Source organism: Trachemys scripta, chromosome 2, assembly GCF_013100865.1.
Source record: "Trachemys scripta elegans isolate TJP31775 chromosome 2, CAS_Tse_1.0, whole genome shotgun sequence".
Lineage (NCBI taxonomy): Eukaryota > Metazoa > Chordata > Testudines > Emydidae > Trachemys > Trachemys scripta.
Window position 1 is genome coordinate 194,509,401 of NC_048299.1, and position 23,280 is coordinate 194,532,680.

General features: G+C 41.7%; 2 protein-coding genes across 2 annotated transcripts in view; one reads left to right on the forward strand and one right to left on the reverse strand.

Annotated features, from left to right (window-relative positions):
- Positions 1-1,439: 1,439 nt before the first annotated feature.
- PRELID3A (PRELI domain containing 3A) lies at positions 1,440-20,577 on the reverse strand. The gene is given in 6 exon segments (XM_034762586.1): positions 1,440-6,123; positions 13,401-13,503; positions 13,595-13,665; positions 14,593-14,685; positions 15,079-15,247; positions 20,436-20,577. Coding segments are annotated over 6 exon segments (588 nt in total). The 5' UTR covers positions 20,468-20,577; the 3' UTR covers positions 1,440-6,003.
- A 200-nt stretch (positions 20,578-20,777) lies between these two features.
- Positions 20,778-23,280, forward strand: part of AFG3L2 (AFG3 like matrix AAA peptidase subunit 2) — a gene marked incomplete in the record, with an annotated part of 43,640 nt that continues 41,137 nt past the window's right edge. Inside the window, 1 exon segment of the mRNA XM_034762585.1 lies at positions 20,778-20,960. Coding sequence (XP_034618476.1) covers positions 20,841-20,960 — 120 coding nt within the window.

Below are 23,280 nucleotides of genomic sequence, written 5' to 3' on the forward strand. Positions count from 1 at the left end.
AGGCACCACAAATTGCATGCAGTAGGAGTCCCACCAGTAGGTTTCACCTTGGAGTGTATTTCAAAGCAATCTTTAAGGATATAGCACAAACCCAACTCCAAAGTGTTAATTTCTCACATCCCTTCTTCCTCTATACTGTCATGGTGCATGTACTTTTGTATGGCTTCCAATAGATAAGGGCAATCATTTATATGCAAGAAAGGCAATAGGATTTTTTCTGCTTGTTTTCATGCTGTGATACTGAAATGCAGTTTGTTTATGCATTACTAATAAAAAGCTCTTAAAAGGTGAATTCTCCAGTTCCCGCTTTCTTGACACAATAATGGTAAAAACATACCTAGATTATTTAATAATAGGCTTTTGTGTAACCTGGGCTGAAACAGTGATTGTTTTTTGTTCTTAGCCTTAGTACCCTAAATACTGGTTGCTATTACAGACTCTAACTAGTGGGGGAAATGAGGAAGGGACAGGGAGATAAGCGTTGAGGCCCTAAATTAAATACAGGAGCTGGAAGGAAGGGGAACATATACACAGTTAAGTTTCTCCTTTGCACACTTTCTGCACACATTTATGGTGCCCAAAATCCCAATGCTGTAGTACTGCAGAGCCTAATAAAAAGGCTCTAGCATGCCAACTCCTGCTGCCCTGCCTTAGGAGACAATAGTCACTTTATAAAGTCAGGCAGTATCAAATTAAGGTTTGTTTTACCCTGTAACAACTCCCCTTTGTGTTTGAGATCAGAGCACTCTTAACATCTCAGTACCTGGATTCTGCCACCACAGAGTTTAAACTCACCTTGTGGTAGTCCCCATGAGAATGATTTGCTGTGTGTTACTTCAGGCTTCACAAAAAAACAAAAAAAAAAACAAAAAAAAAAAACCCCACCCTGTGACTTAGCCCCCAAGGCCTAGCTTTGTCTTCCTGTCCATTCAAACATTTTCCACACTGCTGAAAAGTGGCAGCTGAAAGTTAGCTTGTGATTTGTTATGTAAAAGGCCCAGCGATCACAACTCTGTGCGGAAACTATGACAGGGCTCTGAGATGGACAGAGGTAATTTACATTTCAAAATAAGGCTTAAACTATTATATACAAAAAAAGTAGTTATTTTTTTAAGAAACTTGAGCTACAGTTAAGCATTCTCCTTCCAGCCTCTAGTCAAACACATGGTGCCAGTGCCACATATGGGAGGAACCATTAACCCATAATAAGCTCAGCTTTAACTATTCACCAGGAAAGAATTGCTCATCCTCCTCCTTCAGTTTACACCTGTTGAACCACAGCAAGACATCTGTGCATCCTCTTTAAGGAAATGCGAGTTGCTTGCTTCACCACCATTTCCTATTCCCTGGGCTAGACCAGGACAAATATTTGTGGGGGAAGAATCCATAAGCAGCAAATGCTTGCCTGTTTTTCCTACAAAGACAACTATACACAGTAGTTATTTTTAGTAGAGTGTGTAATTACTTAGCACTATAGATGTGCATGGCACCTTACATTAGAGATAGGGCAGAGAATCACAGTTTGAGGAGCTTACAGTCTGAACTGAGATGAAAATGGGGAGAGTAGAAGAGGAAGAGTTAACATGTATCTGTTATCCTCCCCTGTAACCATCATGTTGCCTTCACTGTAATAAGAGTTTAAATATTGTCTAAAGTATAAGGAAGATTAAATGCATTTAATTTAATGGGAAGGTCTTGGTTAACATATGGTAGATCAATGTTTAATGTACTCTATTTTATAAATTATGCAGCAACAAAAGTGATCACACTTATCAATAATTCTCAGAAGGCAGAAATGCTGTAGCTGGGTTTCTTCTACTTACCTCAGCTACTTTTAGTAGGCTCAGGCTCTCTTTACACTAAGCCTGGACATTTCCCCACTAGTGAGAGCTTTCCTATACATTACCTCTAGCACTGGCACCACTGCACTCCCTACCCCAGTATCGAAGACTACAGAACTGCAGTCACAGCAGGGGTAAGTAATCTGAAGGGGGGCATGGGAGAGTAGACAATGAGAGAAAGTTACACACAGATACAATGGAGAACAGGACATTCAATATTAGATACAACTGATATTTCCAAAATTGTCTCAGCTAATATCAGCACGACTGCTTTAAGGAGAGAAATCCTTAGACTCAGATTACTCTAAAACAAAGGGAACATTGAGATGGGACTTAGACAGCATTAGAAGTCTGCTTCAGCTCTTACTTGTTTAATGATGTGCATGTAGGTAAGATCTGCATTGACAATAGCACTACTAGAGTTAAGGCTGAGCTGTAAACAACCAAAACCCCTTAATTCCCTTCTTTCAACCCTCATGGTACTATAGTGTAGGATTCCTATCTAAACGTGCACCTACTGCCCTTTACTGAGCCAAGTGATTTTCTTTTGCTCAACACTGACGTTTTTGGCCTCACCTCCGAGACCCAAAAAGAGCGGGACAGGTTAGGTCCTAGTTTTTTTTTTAATTTAACTCAGCCCTAGGATGTAAGCTTTTCCCTCCTTTCTGTTGGCTGCAGTGGCAGAGCCCACATTAGCACCATAGGGTTTTCTACCTCAACATTTGAGAAATTAGACTTAAAAGTGCCCAATACAGGAGAGAACCACCACATTGAAAGGGCCCAGTTACAAGGCATTTTGATTAGTGCAAGACTAGAATAAAATCTGATCCATCAGAAATTTTCCATACACACAGAAGACTAACCAGAGGAAGACTGTTTCAGCCAAAGAGTTGGAAGATATTGTAGAACTTTGTGTGGATAGATGCAGGGGGGGGGGAAGGGAGCTTACGTGAGTGCCAGAGGTCCTAGGGGGGGACTCTTGTGCAAGATTGGGAATATACAGATGTGACTTGTGAAAAATGTAGTCCCCATCGGAGGGCCAAGGCCCTTCTGCACAATGGCTCCATAGAACTACTGCAATGACAGGAGGAGGAACAGGATGAAAGGGCAGACTGCCCAGAGGACCACACCTATAACTGGAGCAGTGTTGTTCACAAGAAGAGGATACCAGCAAAATAGAAAACCGTTCTGACAAGCCATAGGAAAATAGAAACCCGGATATGAAAGAGGATGAGCTTCCTAGTGAAAGTCAAGATAGATCCCAAGTAACATTGGACCTGATGAACTTCTGGTAAGGCAGATAAAGTGCAGTGTGATCAATCACTCGGTGGTCCCAAGGGTGCACATATGCAGGGTGGGTGGTATTAGATCACAGAAAGGACAGTGCAAGAGGCTATGCCTAGCAAAATTATTAAGAGTGGATGCAACTTGCATCTTCTTTTCAGGGGATTTAAAGCAGAGGGCCCTCTCTACCCTGAATGATTGTCAGACTAAGGGGGAGGCAGAGCAAGGATAGAGGCAGTGACCTAGGCCAACAGGGCATTAGGTGGGCAGACATCCCAAAAGCTCTAAGCAGCTCTCTTGGGAGCACAGCCAAGAAACAGATAGGATTAACTTCCTCTCCCTGTGTAGCTACAACCCAAGTCATGGCCTTTCAGGCCAAAAGAGGGGGTCAATAAAAGCCCAGAGCAACTAGTGACCAGGGAGAACAAGAGGACAGAAGAACTGCTGGGGCCAGGAGCTACATGAGGCAGCATTGTCTACACTGCAATAATAAACCCATCAGCTGGCCCATGTTAGTAGAATCAGGCTCACAGCGCTATAAAACTGTACTGTAGAAGTTTGGCCACAGACTGGAGCCTGGGCTCCAGGACTCTCACCCCTCACATCCTGAATGTCTACAGTACAATTTTATAGCTCTGTGCTCCTGCTTCAGCTGACACAGGCCAGCCATGGCTGTTTTACTGCAGCATAGCCACACCTGTGCATTTAACACCTCCCACAGCAGGCATGTGTTGGAATGTTGTACTACAACTTCCCCAAAATCAGTCACACCTGTTTTATCTCATTTGCATAAGTGTGCCCATTGTGTCTCACTCATTTGTGCCAGGATGAAATGGCAAGGTAGTATCAGACACTTTTTTTTTTTTGGGCAACTAGACCTTTCTGCATTCCCCCCCCTCCCAGGAAAGGGCACCATGTAAAACTCACTTCAACTAAAATGTCAGTATTACGCAAGTTGTCCTTTGGAGAAAGACAACATACTTCCAGGCCTTATTCAGAACTAAGTGTCTGTTTCATATAGGAAACACCTGAGGTCCATATGAAGACAAAAGGTAAATGTTTACTGTCACTGACTGGCTTCTGAAAAGCTAAGATTAAGTCCTATCATCCAACCAAAATTTTGTTTAAAATAGAAATATTTACTTGGTAGGAAAGTGTACTTTAATAGTTACAGACCTACCTCTTAATTTAAAAAAAGAACACTTAGCATAGTGTTTCTACAGTTACCAAACTATATTGTGCACGTGTTTGGTGGGTTTGCCACCAAGCTAGCATTGTATTTTAAAGCACTCAAATCAAAGCAAGTTATGGAACAATCATTTATTTTTACCATTAAAAAAATATTTAATTTTCACTCAAAAGTAGTTTTCTAAATCGTTTGTTGCAAAAAGACTTGATTCCTTGTGCAAACAGAACAGACTGTTTCTTCAGCCTTTGCGTGCACACAAAAAAGATTTAATTTAAATTCAACAAATCAAAAATTTACCTTCAGTTGAAGGCTGCATCAGAAACTAGTGCTGCTTTCAGACACTCATTTCTGTAGCCCTGTCAAAGAAAGATCAGTACCTTTAACAGTTTTGGATTTCATACTTTTTGGAAAGCAACCCAATTAGTAATTTTCCTTCAAATATTCTACTCCATAGGGGTTACTGGATTTTGCAATCTTGTTTTCCCAGACAGACAATGAATGACTATGACCAGAAACATTTAAATGAGCCTAAAAATGATTACTCATGCCACCAAGACAAAAATATTGTTAAAATGTAAATTAAAGACAAATACAAAGAAACACTGAAAGTCCATGAAAAGCTCTGCGGGGGGGGGGGGGGGACGGGACCTAGAGAAAGCCAGTTCTGCTGCGTGTTTTTTTTTTTTTTTTTTTTAAAGTACTGTTACTCTTCAGAGTGGATCCAAGTTTGCTGCCGAGTCTTCATGATATCTTTGTTTGTGGTATAAGAATCACTTTCACAGTAGTTAAGTGTTACAATCTGAAGCAACGATACTCTTCATTCAAATCACCTTGTAAAAAGTTGCATTTAGAAGTCAATCGTTTTCCAATGGTTTCCATGGAGGTATCAGCGGCTCCTCCAGAAGAGAGGGAGGAAAAGAAAAAAAAAAAAAAAAAAAAAAATCCTAGAGCCAGTGAATAAATATTACAAAAATAAATTACATCTTCTCTCCCCAAAGTCTAACTAAAAATCTACATTCAAGTCTAAATACTCACTACATCTGTCGGAGGTTTGTATCCAAACATCCAAGACATAAATTACCTGTGTATCACATTCAGACACTGCATTTAACAACAAAAGTCAGTACCACCACGCAAGATCTAGCTTTTCAGATAACCTGAGTAAATATCTCCATCACTTTACAGTGTGTGTTACTTTTCGCCATTCCGCTTCGGCAGCGAAGACCAACACTAGATTCAGTGCTTTTATACCCATTCGCCCTTCATAAAATACAGCAGCTGCTCTCTTTAAAGAAATTCTTAATAAATATATGTACACACATTTAAAAAAAAAAAGTGAGCACAAAAAACAGATGGTATAATATAGAAGAAACCTACTAGTTACCGCCTTTACGAAAAGGCACATTTTGGCATTTTTAAGAATTGTCAGAAAGATTTTGTTTCAATTGGCTACAGCACATGGGGTTTTTTAAATAAAAATAAAGGAAAGCATAAGAGCTCATGTTAGTCTTCACTGGTCAAATAAGTTGATATGGAGGCTAGAGAGCGCTAGAAAAATATTTTTCTCGAGTTCTGACATTCCTATGAACATATAAACGACTGGCATTATCAGCCATAGAGAAGAGATCTAAGGAAATAAAGTTCATGGTTTAAAGTTGTTCTGTCACAGTTCCTCAGTGTTCTGCGGCCTCAATTCTCTGCTGCTGATGCCGCTGCCATTCCAGATTTCATGCTCTCCCGTGTCGATGATGTTAACTCCTCAAACTCTGTGTTTAGTTTGCCGATCACCCATTCCAGGGCGTCTCGACCCTGTCAGAAAAAGACACAAATTTAGTATCAAAATGGATATAAAGCCACTTCAAATTAAAACTTCAGTATCTTTCCTTTGTCAGACTTCAGAACTGCTCTAAAGGAAACTGGTTTTGCATTATTTGGGGTTTTATGTTGAGGTTTCAAGTTTTTACTGAAGCTTCATTAAACAGAGTGTTTGCATAACCTTCATCTTATGTGCAAAAAGTTAGTGCCATACCGAAGTGAGGTTATGGGAAAAGAGGGTCTATGTAAAATTACCTTCTAATTCAACAAGTCTGCTCACTTTAGCAATAAGGATATTTTTACTATTTGCTTTTTCTGTTAGCATAGTAAAGCCAACACTTGTACTGAGAGGAAGATAAATTCTAGTCCAGTTCATGTATCAGAATTGTTAAGAAATTTACATTTGGAGAATTTTTGATTATTGAAGATGAGAGCCAGAAAGAACCAAGCTGGACTTTCAGGTTAACTCAGCAGTTAAGGAAAACAAACAAACACACACAGATATTCTACTTGTCAGAACAAAATTTGATCAGAAAGTGACTGTAGGAAGGGTATCATGGAGTTCTGAGTTCATGAATGAGTCACTTTTCAGCATAAAACTGGGCTAAGTTTTTAAAACTGCAACTAAATTTTTTGCCACCCTGCCCTGTTCCTTCCTACTCCTAGAATATTTTAAGAAGGCCTCAGAGAAAACAAAGTGCTGTGACTAAGTGCAATTAAACTTACATTTAAGTGTGCAGCTCTTTTATTTTAATTGGCCACATAGAATGTGCACTGCCCAGTTTTGTGAGTTCATGTAAGAGACTTATCTGACATGCTTATCTTGCTGGACTCCAGTGAGACTCACACCCTTACTGAAGATTAGCTTTAAAATGAGAAATTTCTAGCCTAGAGTTAGGTACAACTTTTATTTCCTTAATTAAAAGTACTGGAGTGTAGGGCTTTAAAATTCCATTTACCTAGGGTGAGTAGAAGTTTTGCCCAGGTAAATAGGTTGAGTGAGACCAGGGAGACACTGGCCTTTGTCTGACAGGGAGGAGAAAGGAAGGCCACAAAACCTCTCAAGCACTACTGCTTTAACAGGAATGGTTGATGCAATTAGCAGAGTGCCCAGGTGGAGAGAGGAATATTTGTTAGGTGCAGGGGCTCAGGGCTGATGCAAGGAAGTTTCGCGCCCTAGGCGAAACTTCCACCTTGTGCGCCCCCCCCCCCCCCTCCAGCCCTGAGGTGCCCCCCTGCAGCAGCTCCCCACCTGGGGATCCATGCGGCAGCTCCCCACCCCAGCTCACCTCTGCTCCACCACCGCCCCCACTCTAATTCTCCTCCTCTCCCAGGCTTGCGGCGCCAAACCACTGATTGGCACTGCAAGCCTGGGAGGCAGGAGAAGTGGAACGGCGACCGCGTGCTCGGGGAGGAACGCTGTATAAAAATAAAATTGGGGGCACCGCTTTTTGGTGCCCCAAATCTTGGCGCCCTAGGCAACTACCTAGTTTGCCTAACTGGTAGCACCGGCCCTGCAGGGGCTCAGGCATTTCCTTAAGAGCAAGAGGGGGGAGGGCAGCACCCTGCAAAGTTGAGGGACTGGGGTAGAACTGATTAGGGAGATGGAATTTAATTTATTTGGGTGGCAGAACAGACCAAGGGAGTGGTTATTATTTAAGAGGACAGAAGAAGTGATTTTTTCCAGGGGAGTTAAGATATGTGGGCACAGGTACTTTCCCAGCTGGCATATTAGGCTTAGTCTTCAAGCAAGTGTCAGAAGCTTTTCAAGTCCCCGTGGAGAGAAGTAAAAAAAAAAAAAAAAAAAAAAAAAAAAAAAATCAAACTCACCATAACCTCTTACATCCTTACTACCACAAAAAGCATTCTCTAGAACAGGGGTCGGCAACCTTTCAGAAGTGGTGTGCCGAGTCTTCATTTATTCACTCAAATTTAAGGTTTCGCGTGCCAGTCACACAGTTTAACCTTTTTAGAAGGTCTCTTTCAACAAGTCTATAATATATAGCTAAACTATTGTTGTATGTAAAGTAAATAAGGTTTTTAAAATGTTTAAGAAGCTTCATTTAAAATTAAATTAAAATTCAGAGCCCCCCGGACCAGTGGCCAGGACCCTGATTCAACAGTGCAGAATACAGGATGGCACCCAAATGAGCAGATATCAGATGACAGGATTCCTCAGAACAATATTTCAGTAAGAACTGAACTCTTGTGACACAGGCAGCTCAGCAAGAAGCACCAGAATGTATGCTATGTGATTGAGTTGTTACATCATTAGCTTTACAAATCGCAATGCATGCAAACAAGTTGAATAGCTGGGGGGAATCTTACTGTTGCAGGAACAAAGAGGGTGTTACCCCTTAAGAGAGCACTGTACATGTATATTTGCTATAGGTTATCTTAAAAGTCCCTATGCCTCTGTTCTCCTCTTCCCTATCCAGAGGGAACTAGAGTGGATGCATATTCAAATAACCAGTCAGTCTTTTTCAGGTTAAGATTCCACAGGCTTACGATGCTATTTCGATTTAGCCACATTGAAAGAAAATTGATTGTGAAATAGAAAGAGTCATCTTCAATCAACAGGAAGAACATGCCAAGTTTAGAAATAAAGCCCTTTGTTATCCAAGTGCTATATTGAGTTATTTATGTTTATGTTACGGTTAGCAGTCAGTGTTCACTAGGAACTGCCCACACACCAGTAGACAGTCCCCCTCCTGAAAAGATTTTGAAGTATTCAAAACAGAAACCAATAGAATCAAAAATTCTCATTCCTGAGCCAAGACCAAGCATGAGAAATTTCAGTTCCTTCAAAAATTAGTGGCTCTGAAGTTAGCGTTTCTAGTGAGTGCCACCAACACATTAAAGGGACATCAACTTGCATATTTTTGGTTTGGTTAACTAAAACTGAATTTATTTTAGTCAGAGCAACCCTTATGTCTTCTTAAGAAAAGTTTTTTTTCCCCTGCTTCCCTGCTGATATCTAGTAGCCCCAAGGGCCATACTAAACTCCCCACTCTCCTCCTCCCCACCAGCCAGTTTCCCCTCTGTGCACACAGTTGCCAACTTCAGTTGTTTTGCTGGTACTATTGCTGGCAAACTCTCTCTTGCAGGATATAAGGAAGCATGCACGTGAGCTACAACAGAGCAGTGCAGGTTGCTACATGCAACAGGAAATAAATGCACAACAAAATAGTGAAACTTTTTCCCCCCCTCTAATCTCTGTGAATATGACAGTTCAGTCAAACAAACCACATAGCTCTTTTCCCACAATGTTAGGTGTTAGAAATAACCCCAGGTATAAGCTTTTCAATTTGAAAAAGCTATTTTTCAAGTTATTGTACTTTTAGTTACAGGGACACTAATATACAAAGCACTGGAAGAAAACAAGTAACATTTAAACACTAAGAATGTTTAAGTCTGATCATATAGAGAGTAGACTTTTACTTTTACAAAAAGTTAGCCAGCATCTTTTGGGTGGAACTCAGATCCACAGAATTCCTTCCAAGGGTTATAACCAGTCAATCATCCAAAGTATGTTTGTTGGTTTTCCAAAACAAATAAAATCAGTGAGGTATTTTCTCGCAGCTCTGGAAAAACTGCTTAAATCCATATAAAACTTAAGCATCAATGCACCATGCTGACAGAGTAAATTTCAGAACAATTCTCCAGTGGAATCTAAGTTAATAAAGCTTCACCTCTACAATTTCTTTTAAAATTAAGGACCTAGGCAGTTCTACTCAGTAAAAGGAAAACAGAATCTGACAGAGGACTGGAGTTTGATATATATTATCTGTGTAATATATATAGTATTTAATACAATGTTATTTAAGTCCTACATTATATAAGCCTTAAGCAAGCACATTCATGACCAAGCATGCACATTACATATATTTGCACTACATTATGCTTTCAATATTAGGTCAAATACTAGTATAAAGATTTATTATATCTTGGATAATTGGTAGCAAACTGACTCCTCCAGTTGAAGTTTTTTGGAGAAGATAAAGCTTAATGGTTTGTCCAACTCAAGAATTTAGTGGAATGAAAAGTAAACTTGAAAGCACACAGCCAGCATTTGCTGATTTTATAAGTCACATACACACACATCCCAAAATAAAATTATAAAGGAATGAAGGAGAAGGAGTTATGAAAAAAGGTTTTAGGATTTTATCATTGGAAGTTTGTGGTTTCAATACAGGAATGACAGAGTTGAGCTAGGCTAGCTAATGGAAGGCAAGGTGGAGAGCACTATTTACTATCCAGCATAAAAGTAACTATGAAAACTGTAACCACTCCTTTCAGCCCTGAAGTCGGACTACAAAAGAAAGCAGCACTTCCTACCATGAACAAACTGAAATGCATCTGAAAGTTAAATTTTAAGCAACATGATTATTTAAAGAAGGTCATTCATTTGTAACAGCAGCAAGCCAGGAAAGCTATTTAAGATGCTAAATGAGATTCTTATTGCAACTATACCAATTCAGAGTGAAATATGTTCAGCTTCCACCTAAATTTTAAAACACCAACAGAAGCTCACCCCCCACCCCTCAATCCCATCTACCTCTTAAAAAAGTCTAATGAAAAGGAGGCGACCAGATCAATTCCTGCCAGGGAAGACAAAGCAAGTAGAGATAACTCTGTGCTGAAGACTATGCTTGTTAGGCACCTGTTTTGAGAAAACCAATCCTGAACACATTAAGTGCAATTCTGCTCTAATTTTATAAGGCTGATTCCATTAACCAAGCATTTTTTTGGTTAATTTCTTTAGATAACTGTTCTTATGTAGTCCAATTTAACTGACCAAGCTGGTGTGGGCCCCTATTAAAGAGTGACACATTCACATGCCTAGGTACCTGCAGTAACCTATCATTTGCATGTGTAAGAAGCAATACTACGGTACAAAAGCACTGCAGTACATGTAGGAATAACTAAGGTCGACCTTTCCACCGATATCTACTTGACCCATTCCAGGTCGCAATGAAAAAAGAAACCGTATGATTCTAGTATTATGAGAACAAGTTTGCCATTCCTGAATGTAACTGTGATTATATACTAAAATACATGCAAGCTAATGTACATATATATAAAAGTCACATCACAACAGTCCATGCACACATTTGCTAGAAAGCTGAAATGCTGTACCGAGATAGTGAATGCCGGAGTTACCACTAGTTAGTACAAACTGCAGATGTAGAGATAGACTGCTAGCTTAGAGCGCTTTCAGAATTTTGAATTATCCACTCAATAGCATCCCACCCCTGGAGTAACACAGAAAAGATTAACACATGGCACAAAATTCATCTTTCATCATTGTAGTATTCAGGCATCAGGCCTGCAATCTCAAACCCTCAAAGCAAAATTCAACATTTACGTCAGAATTTCAAGATACAGCAGGAAACACTTTCCGGCAAAAGCTTTTGCCATGTCTAAGCAGACTTCTGAAAGCACAGAAACTCAGTCTTGTGCTTCTGCAGTCACCACTTCCTTCAAAGTAGATCTGCTTGTTAGTAATGAGAGGGCTGGAAACACAAATTCCTGCCAAGTTAGGCATCTCTGAATGGACTTAGCTGCCTTAGAAAGGACAAGAAGGTACTGTTCTACCATTTGACACTTGGCTACGAAGATGTTTAAGTGTTATATGGAAGGAGCCCTTTTCTAATTTGGCTTTCTATATATGTCGGACATTTTTTTAAGTGGGCTGTTGGCAAACCAAAGATTTAACCGCAGTTATGAGTGCCAGAGGATGGGGAGATCACAGCATGTACCCCATTGCTCTAAGTGGAATTAGAGGAGAGAATTGTAAAACGTTTAAGTGGAGAGACGTTTATGGCCACCAAACTAAAATACAATCTACACCCTCGAAATTCAACTAGCCACTTTTTCTCCCTCTCCCCAAACCCTGCAGTTCATCCACTTAACCCCCAACCTTAGCACACTTTATTTCTGCCAGTCTATCCCCTCACACACCTTTACTATTTCCTCAGGGAAGTGCACTGCAGGGATGAAGCGAACATTCAGATTCCTTCCTCTTCCCACCCCCCACGATAGCCTTCTGGCCAAGAAGGCTGAATGTTCATCAATCTAATACTGGACATCAAGTGACAGAAGCAGCATCGCTGCCTAAGGATATCCTACTTCCAGGGGAAAGGGGCTGGCCAAGGCACATACTTCCCAATGCCATCCTAGGTAGTAAGACTGGACCTGAACTGCCACTACCCAAGCAGGTCAGCTCCCACTTCTATTTGTGCACCACATCCCACTCACCCTCACATCTGTCTCACTACTCCCTCCATCACTGTTTGTCCTTCCCATCCTTACACCTGACCCGTGCTCTGTCACACCATATTCATTTCAGTCTGCTGCACTAGCATCTCTGGAGGAAGAGGAGAGGTACAGGTATGATCCTCCATTGATTTCTAGTAGTGTGAGAGCAAGACAGAGTGCCCCCAACAGTAGCAAATAACCACTCCCAAAGCTCTACCTGGAGCGTCTGAGCATGACGTTGAGATGAACAGAGCTCTTTTTCTATGCCTTGCAGATTAACACAAATTGGGGAATTTACTTACAACTGGGAGTATACAAGTTGGCCTAGGTTCCTCTCCTTCTCATCGAAAACATCAGGTAATTTAATCTCTGTGCAGAACTGCTTGTATAAAACTAAGCTGGATGATTTCAGGTCAAGAATTCAAACAAAGGAGATTGTGCTCAGCACAAAGTCTGCAATCAGTGTGAGCAGTGTTGGATTTTGTGAATTAATTTTCCATTCAGTCTTTACAGACATCTTTCCTGGTAGCCTTTTTAACCATTTGAACTGTGGCACCTTAAAGACTAACAGATTTATTTGGGCACAAGCTTTCGTGGGTAAAAAAAACCTCACTTCTTCAGATGCATCTAAAATGAGGGTTTTTACCCATGAAAATTTATGCCCAAATAAATCTGTTAGTCTTTAAGGTGCCACTGGACTCCTTGTTGTTTTTGTGGATACAGACTAACATGGCTACCCCCTGACATTTGAACTGTGACATGAGTGTTTAAGAGCTGCTTGGGTAACAGTCTCTAACAATGGGAACATTACAGACAGGTTAGCCTGCATTTAAAAACTAATGAACAAGTACTGCATTTCTTGCTTCTGGTGACATTTACAGGAACAACAAGAATTTAATGGTTAAAAATAAAAAACTTATACACACTTAGGGTCCAATCCTGCAGGTTTGAGCCTTAAGCACGGTATTCAGCAGTACAAGTGCCCAAGAATTATTGCCACAAAAGCATACCTTTCTAGCATTGGAGGATATTGTGTTGGCCATTAAACTTTCCAAATAACTACTCAGGCTAACGCCTTTTACAGTAATAATTGCTTCTTGAGTTAGCACAGTCCTGCAATGAAAGAAATAAAAAAGCTTACTGGTACAGAAAAGGAGCAATATACCCTCTCTCACAAACAGACAGACCCCCGACCCCAACTTACTTTTCTGGGTTTTCAGGATGAGGCGTGTAGACCAATCTCTCATCAACTGACACCAAATTTGTGAGAGTAATCTTAAAAACAAAAACACACACAAATCCTCAGTGTTTCTCCTCCTTGCTGTTTCCTCTTTCAACAATTCAGTGGCACCAACTGGTGCTTCATTATCCTTAACAGCAGAAAACAGGACAGTTACTGTAATTTGTAACAGCACAATTATAATGGTCAATAATAATTGAGAGGTGGTTTGTCTTCTCCTATTGCAAATCCAGTTACAGCTAGGTAACCTTTGCCTTTCACTAGATCTCTCTACATTCCATGTTGTCCGACACAATTTAGGTAGCTTTCCAGTAACATTTCTGAATGTTGAACCAAGTCTGAACTTCAGTATGTTTGCAATGGCAAGCTTTTTAATCCAGGCTCTTGAGGAAAATAAGCAGCCTTACCAATCACACACAAAACATGTACTTAGGAAAGTCCCTAAGCCTACATTTACTGTACAAAGACAAGACTCTTATTGAAATCGTAGATTTAAAACTCGATAAGTTTGAAGGACATTAGAACACAACATAACAGTTTGCAAATTTCAACAAGATTAAAGATTTGCAATACAGTTCTAAATTTATTTCTGCTGCTGTTTAGGGAAATAACTTCTTTAGCCAGCATGTTTTATTCTCTAAGTTTGTCATTTCTGCTTTCTCAGAAGATGGTTTCACCTGATGTCAAAGTTATACCCATACAAATATTTTATACTGCCTACATATTTAAAGTTGCCTACTCATGCAAAGAAGCAGCTAACAGCAACTGAAAAAGGAAAGGTTATTTAAAAATTTGGCAACCCAGAAAAGCTTCACATTGAAAATGCCAGTCTTTGTTTGACAGCGTGAGTGCAAGCTTGTACATTTCTAAAAGCAAAGCTTTCTTTTGTATTGCAAATAAGCAGGCGGTTGTTCTATTTCCCTACAGCCATTACCAAAAGCTTCCTGACCTCACTTAGTCACTTACATTGGTGGGCAGAGTTCCATTTTCTTTTCTACTGGATCTACCACCGAATGTTCTTTAATGTATGTCAAAGTCCTACTTGTTCCCAAAATCTAGAAGACAAAACATTCTAATTATTTAAATATTCAACATGACATCAGAGCAAATTACAAAAGGTTTTCTGTGTTCTAAATTACTACTTTTACATATTTATGTTGTGGTTGTACATAAACATCCTGATCAGGATCAAGACCTCAACACGCCGAGTGCTAGGCAATCACACAAACTGACAGTCCTTGCCTGGAAGATACTACAATCGAAATTTGATTAACATTTCAGGAAACACTGCAATGCATTCATGGCAAGAGATGTGCTGCTATATTATTACACTTTCCCTACGATTTCTGGAAAAGGCATTTCCTATAAATTCAGAGTTGAGATCCCAGAGGATGACGTGTTTAAATGCATTACATCATCAGTTACTCATTCAACTTATTAAAACATACCGCTTTTACAATACTTGGTAGTCCCCATTCTGTGCTGAGAAGTCGGTGACTATGTAACCTTCCCTGGTTATCAAGGCTTCTGTCTATCACATCTACTCCTACCACACATGGATTCATGGGATTGGGGTATTTTCTCATAGCAGCTTTGATAACTGTATCCCATGGGTGTCTAGGGAAAAAAAAAAAAAAAAAAAAAAAACTATTTATACATTTCATTAACAATATTCATCTAAGATCGAATGAGTGGTGCAGACTTATCTGGGGTATTGGGTGAAGTACTGGTCACCTCGCGCCTCAAAAACAAATATTGCTGAATTAGAGGGGGGCTCAGAAGGTCTATTAAAATAGTTAGGGGCATGGAAGAATTTTTACATGGAAAGATTAAAAAGACAGATTGTCATGTCTCCTCTTATTTGTTTACCTGGAAAGGAAACAGAGGTACATAAAATGAGGAAGTTATAGTGAAGATAGACAGGAAAAACAGAAGCTCCTGATCTAACGAAAACAAGGTGACATTTACTGAAGTTAAAAAATGGCAAATTCAAAACAATTAATAGGAAATACTTTTCCATGCAACATGTAAACGAACAGTAGAACTCACTACCAAAGGACACGGCGGCAAAAAGGAATAATAAATATCTAGGTAATGCTAACAAATTTTGGAAGCAATATTAAGCCTCATGTTTCGGGATTTAAACCAATCTCTAACTATTTGGGATTAGAGGAACCCTAGTACATGGGGCAGATCATCCCACATGCACCTACTGTGTGGTTTTGGCACCTTCTCTGAAGTATCTGGTGCTGGCCACAGTCAGATACAAGAGAGACAAGACTGGACTAGATGGACCACGGTCTTGATCCAGTATGGAAATTCTTCTGTTCTTAAACAATACTGACAGTGTTGAAAGAATACCTGATAGTTTGTGTAAGTGTACTTTGTATTGCATACATATTATACAAGATCAACCTGTTCCAAAGTGATTATTGATTGTCTAACTAGAGAGCTATTAAAAAGGGTGGCGGGGAAGATGGAACAGGCTGAATTACAGATAATGGGTGCTTGATAAAGTTATGTTTGTTCTAGCAATATGGGGTTAATGTAAGCTTTACCTAAGAGTAGAAGAGACAAGGTGGATGAGGAACTCTTATTGGGCCAACTTCTACTGGTGAAAGAGACAAGCTTTCAAACTTACATAGAGCTCTTCTTCAGGTCTGGGAAAAAGAGACTGCATAAGCTCAAAAGCTTGTCTCTTTCACCCAATAAAAGGTATAACCTCATCCACCTTGTCTCTCTAATATCCCAGGACTAAAATGGCAAACAGATTTAGGAGGTCATGTTCTCCATGCTAAAGCTGGCCTCCTTGAAAACTTCTTTCAACGTTCTAGGGTTGTGGAGATTGGTACTCACCTTACCTTCAGCTCTTGCTATTCACATGTACAGAAGGCCCCCACTACATTAGCAAAGTGACAGTGTCAAGAATACATTTCCCCTAAGCCGCCTCTGAACTAAACACCATATTCCACCAGATCTTTATCAAGATTTCTTTAACAATTTTGTTTCGTCTAAACTAGCAGACCAACCACTGAAAGCCAAATACAGCTCAGGTCCACGCACCTGCTACCCACAGCTACTGTCTGCAGTAGGATTCTCTCATTTTGTAAATCAGCCTTTACTTCAAAGAGCAAGCTCAAGTCCAGCTAAACCAACACAAACTACAGTGGTTTCTCTCAGGTATTTTCTGCACTCAAGTTTTCCATATTACTAACACTTGTTCAGCTCCACTGCTGTTAGCAAGTGTGCCTCTGCAGTGGAAAAAAAAAAAAAAGTTAGGGAATAAAAGACAAGTGCAGGCACCATGCAAAAGGTGTTGCTATGTGGAGGTGTTAAAACCCTTACAAGAATAAGCATTGCAACAGTAAATTTTATACAACTGACTACTGTTTTTGTTGCACGTAGTCAGGACCTCAGAGGCAAACAGCCTTATGTCATGTTCTGAAGTCTTGAAAGTCAGCTCCTAAGGCCCAGCTTCCCAAGGTCAGTAACAAGGTGTTCTCAGAGGCTCTAACTTTTGACATCACTCCCCTCAATGCCAGAATTTGATTTGATGTTTAATTCAAACTTCTGACTAAACAGTATTTTGTCTTTTTTATTGGAGATGTTTAAATAGGTGAGGTTTTGTGAAGAGTAAGATATTGAGTTATTTTCTCACACACACACACACACACGTTGTTATAGGAGCTATATTAGATAAATAATGGAAAAGTTTCAGTTTTGAATTAGACTAGAGCTTAACTCCACCATGTAGGAAGGCATCTACAAGACATCCCTCTCACACACACACACACACTCTGGAGTTTTGCAAACATCTCCAGCATGAACAGGAAAAACGAAGTGGTCCTTCAGCTTTAAATGGGGAAATTTTTATATATATAATTTCAAACAAAAGTTCCTTCCTCTATTCCTAGACCCTGCTCTCTACTAAAAGATATGAATGAATTGGTCTTCATATTATCATCAGGAATTATGCAATGTAACATGAACATAAAACTAAGCACAAAGGTGATTAACAAAGGCAAGATGTCCTTGAAGACTTTCAAGGAGCTAAAGGCCATTTTATGAATCTCTGATCTAACTACACACTCACACATTGCAGCATACAGTTTTGCAGGCCTCACACTCTGCTATGTGAAAATTAGATCGCATCAAGAAAGTATTATGTTCCACAGATAACTGATTTTCAAGTCAAGCTCTGCAGTTGCTCAAAACAAAAGTTGTGCAACACAAGAGAAAGTGTTATTAGCACCGACCCCTTTCATTTTACACTAGAAGTTTTGGTTTACACATGATAACTTCAGCTGTCAAAACCCTGAGACTAGATCTTTGTCCACATACCAAATGTACACCAGCTTATCTGAAGTTATTTAAGTAAATATCGCTAAACCAGTATCAACCCCTATACTAAGAAAGTTTAGCAAAGATTTTATATTGCTGCTAACATCATTCTAGCTTCACCTATGTTAGCAACTGCAAGAGCCCTAGCATAGGGGGGCTTTCAATGACATTTTTAAACACTCTGGGTATGTCTACACTGCAATAAAGTACCCACAGCTGGCCCATGTCAACTGACTCTGGGTCATGGGGCTTGGATTGCTGGGCTATAAAATTGTAATGTAGACTCCTCCTGCTTCAGAGGGCCCCAGCACCCAGCCTCTAGCCCAAATGCCTACACTGCAATTTTATAGCTCTGCAACCAAAGCTAGAGTCAGCAGACAAAGGCCAACCATGCAGTGTAGACATAGCATGTCTAATCAACAGATAGAGGACATGTGCCAGGCTAGATGACATGGAGCTTTAAACACACATGGTACACCTACATTAAGGCTCCCAAAGTTGCTAACACTGGTAAAGCAAGACTGGAGTTTGCAATAATGGGACTTTTTCAAATCCCTCCTCAAAACCCACTTCCATCAGCTTGGAAGAACTGGGTGGTGATAAGCACCCAGTTCCTTTTCTCTTTCCTCCCCGCTGTAGTCCATTAAAAAAAAAGAAAAAGAAAACCAGCACACACAACTACAAGCTTCATCTGGGACTACAGAGTCACATTCTGAACTTACTCTCCTCCTTCCCTCTCCCTCCTTGCTGAGTATCTCCTAGGTTTATCCAGTCTAGACTGTAGAGTCCTAGGAAGCAGGGACTGTATTATATTTCTATATAGTGAGGCTATGACTTCACTGACTTTAAAAAAAAAACAACAAAAAAACAAAAAAAACCCACCACAACAAGCTTCTACCTACCAATCTGTGCCACAACATATAAACAAACGCGAAAAGGAAGCCACTTTTTTGAAATGTCTAAGCCATCATCACTGAAGTTCGTAGCCTGTTATCTACAGATGTTTCCCAGTATGATGTGGCTAGACTTTGACACACAAGTATTCTCAAACTTTGCTACCAATTATACAGTTCTCGTTTTGTGTGACACAAGCAGTTTTCAAATGTCAAACAATCATTTTTGCAGTTAAATGCTTCATTTATATGAAGAACAACATGAAATAAATGACAAATTATGTTATTAACTTTGAATGTTAGCAGCTCATTGAAGATATTTCATGGATTACTTAAAACACATTACCCCTTAACAAACAACAACAAAAAAGGGGGGGGGGCATAATCAAAATCTTACAATAACTCAGTTTTAATCTGTTCATACCCTTTAGGAGAATCAACGACATCTGTGTTTGCTCTAATATTATGAAAGGTCATTTATGAATGCCTATGCCAAATAATGTAATAGTTTTGTCAGTTTCATAACTGCCCTTTTAGAGTCTTACTGCATACATTGGCATTAGCAAACAGAAGACAGCTGTGGAAACCTTTCACACTGCTTTCAGCCCTTGTCTATACAGGAAAGTTTCAGCATAATTTGGGGGGTGAATTTAAACCAATGTAGTTATACCAGCAGAACTTCCTGGTGGACACTCATTCTATTATAAGAGCTTCCTTGGTGGTTGAGAAGTGGTTTAAACTAAGGTGAAAAATGCCACTCTTTTACAGGATTAATAATGTCCACAGGGGGTCACACCAGTATTACCGGTAAAACTTCCCCATTAGACAAGCCCTCCGTCACCTCTCTCACGTTGGTATGGAAATTTTGCACAAATCTCCATACTGCACTGCCACCAACTGCATCCCCTTTGAACAGCAAAATGTAGTCCTCACTCAGTGAGAACTGCGCACAATCTTAACTTTAACTACAAAAAGACCTTATGATCAGTTAGTTACTTAGAAAAAAAAAGGAGGAACTGCGGAATTGATGACACTTCCTGCAACCCACACAATGATACAGAGAGAGATACAGAGTCGCAGCACAGGCTGATAAGCAAAGTTAAGGCCACTGCAGTAACGGTAGATCACAGTTCGCACTTAGCACTTTTTCCTCTGTCGGTCTAGGTGGTGCCAGCTGTCACCTGGCTCTGCCGCTGTGCTGCGGGGTGACCCCGGACGAGTCACAACCCTACTCTGTGCCTCAGTTTCCTCAACTATGATGTAGGGATAAATGCCATTTCCCGGCCCATGGGCGAAGGGCGCTGGGTAAGGGCTGGAGCATCATAACGCCGGGGTGGCGTTCAGCCCAGTGACCAGCGGGGGCCCGCGCCAGCGAGCCCCGGCTCACAGAGTCCCAGGCTGGGCCGGGAGTCCCCACGGGCACAGACCGGCGTCTGGCCCGGTAACGGTGGAGTCACAGCCCGGGGCCGCAGGGCCAGCGCGCTACCGGCCTGCAAGAATCACCGCCCCGCCTGGGGCCCGGCGCCCGAGCTCCCCCAGCCCAGGCGCGGCGCCTGCTCCCGCCCGCTCACCCGAACACGTGCTCCGAGCTCCAGATCTTCATCGCTCCGCTGCTGTCCCCCGGCGCGCGAGCTCCAATGGCGACCACCCGAGCGCTCGCTCAGGGCAAAGAAAGAGCCGGCTCACCGGGGGAGGGGCCGTGACGCAACCAGGGGGCGGGACGCACCCAGCCGGGAACAGAGTGTGCCGGGCAGGCTCAAGACTCACGCGCTCCCAATTGCCTCACGAGGGGGAGGGGCGCGCGGGACACCAGGAAAAAAAACCCGCCCCACCTTTAAATACGTCATTCCAACGCCTGTGGTCTTCTGCAGCCACGTGACCCTATTCCCCTCCCGACGTTACGTGATGAGCTCAAACGCCGCGGAGGGGGCGGGGCTTGTGGCCGGAGAACCGAGTCTCACGGCGGCCGTTTGGCCATGGCGTACCGCTACCTGCTGCTGTCGCGGGGCTGCTGCCGGCGCCGGAGCCTGCTCAGGGTCCCGACGCTGCAGCAGCTGCTCTCGGGCCGGGGCCCCTCCGGGCCGGGGCTGGCGCAGGTGAGTGACACGGCGGTGCGGGCGGAGCCAGGGCAGCCGCTGTCAGTGTCCGCGGGGGACGATCGCTCCCAAGCCTGCGAGTGGGGTTGGGGTGACCCGCCCTGGCTCTCCCGCTGACCATCGTGCCCGGGCGCGCTCCCCACGGCCTGCGTTAGCCCGGGGCCCGGCTCCGCAGGGGGCTGCTCTCCCCCGGCCAGCGCGCCTGAGGAGACTCCCGTTCCTCGGTGCCCGCCGCGTAGGCCCTGACGCCCCAGGCCAGAAACGTGCGGGCGTCTGGCCCGGCCCCAGGCCACGGCTGCAACCCCCCCTGCTCGCTTTGAGATCGCGCCCTCCACGGGGCCTTGCCTTTGCGTTTTGCCCTCAAGGAGCCGGGGATCAGGATGCCCCGGCCCTTCAGCGTGTCCCTGCCAGGCGGGGGCTGGAGGCCGGTCTCCAGGGCATCAATGTTAAAGCAAGGCGGGGGCAGTGTAAGGCCAGGAGGGCGCTGGGGGCTCCCCGGGCTGGTTAGCCGGGGGGCTCCGATCAACTCCCAGGATTCTGGATCCCAACGAACTGTTCGCAGCTCACCCGTAAGCCAAGGTGCTAAAAAAAATCTCCTGTGGTCACTGTAAAGGGAAGTGATGGGAATTGGAAGCTCACAGGTTCAAGCTTTAGATTGCAGCTTTGAATGTGGGCAAATGCAGTATTGCACAAAAATCACTGACCTCCGATGGCTGTTCACTCTCAGTGATATGGTGTGATCTCTGTCCAGCTCTTACAGCACAGGTGTGGGGAGCACAAAAGCCATCTGAGTGGTCACCCTTATTTGTAATGTAATTGGATAAAAAGAGAGGATGGTCTTGTGGCATGGGACTGGACGGGGACTCCATTTAGTGCTATGTCACTGGCTCTCAACCTTTCCAGACTACGGTACCCCTTTCAGGAGTCTGATTTATCTTGCATAACCCCAAGTTTCACCTCATGTACAAACTAAGACATAAAAATACAAAGGTGGCACAGCACACTGTTACTGAAAAATTGCTGACTTTCTCATTTTTACCATATACACCTCTACCCCGATATAACGTGACTCGATATAACACGAATTCTTATACAATGTGCTAAAGCAGCGCTCCAGGGCGGGGCTGTGCACTCCAGCGGATCAAAGCAAGTTCAATATAACATGGTTTTACCTATAACATGGTAAGATTTTTTGGCTCCCAAGGACAGTGTTATATTGGGGTAGAGGTGTAATTATAAAATAAATCAATTGGAATATAAATATTGTACTTACATTTTAGTGGATAGCATATAGAGCAGTATTAGCAAGTCCTTGTCTATGAAATTTTAGTTTGTACTGACTTCACGAGTGATTTTTATGTAGCCTGTTGTAAAACTAAGAAAATATCTAGATGAGTTGATGTATCCCCTGAAAGATCTCTGCATACCCCCAGGGGTATGTGTACTCCTGGTTGAGAACCACTATCCTACGTGACCTTTGGCAAGTCATTTAATGTCTCCGTGCCTCAGTTTCTTATGTGATGGGGGGATAGTTCACATTGTTGCTGCAAAGGTAAATGAATACTTATGAAGTGATTGGGATACTTCAGCATGAGGTCTCAAACCCTGAGTATATACTTCCATCTCTAGGCATAGTTTGTTTTAATTCTTAGTTTGTGTAGATTTTAGTGAGGCCTTAACTTTATCGGGACATCTTTCTTAATGGCTTCTTGTAGGCAATACCACTGATCTTTAAGAAAGTTGAACACTTACTATTATTAATGGGTATATTCTTATTCAAAGTAGTATGTTTTCCTTTTAAGAATTCTTATATTAAGGAGGTAGAATATACATGATGATGAACATTAGAAATTTAATATCTTCACTGAAGATACTCTAGTTGAAAGCATAATTTACAAGAAACTGAAGTAAACTGTGGAGATAACCGTATGTAATGATCTGCTGTGCCTGCCTTTATGTAAGTTATTTTGGTCGGCTGTGCCTGTCTTTATGTAAGTTAGTTATACTGCATTTTCAAAGGATTAGTCTTTATTAGAAACCTTCTACTTTTTTTTTTTTTTCCCTAAGCACTCTTATGAAGTAGCTGATGGTTGTCAGATACTAAAAAGGATGTCAGCTGGGTCCAATCTACTTTGTTCAGTTTAAGACAGTGGCTCTCAACCTTTCCAGACTACTGTACCCCTTTCACGAGTCTGATTTGTCTTGCATACCCCCAAGTTTCACTTAACTTAAAAACTACTTAAAAAATCAGACCTACAAATACAGAAGTTTCACAGCACACTATTACTGAAAAATTGCTTACTTTCTAATTATTACCATA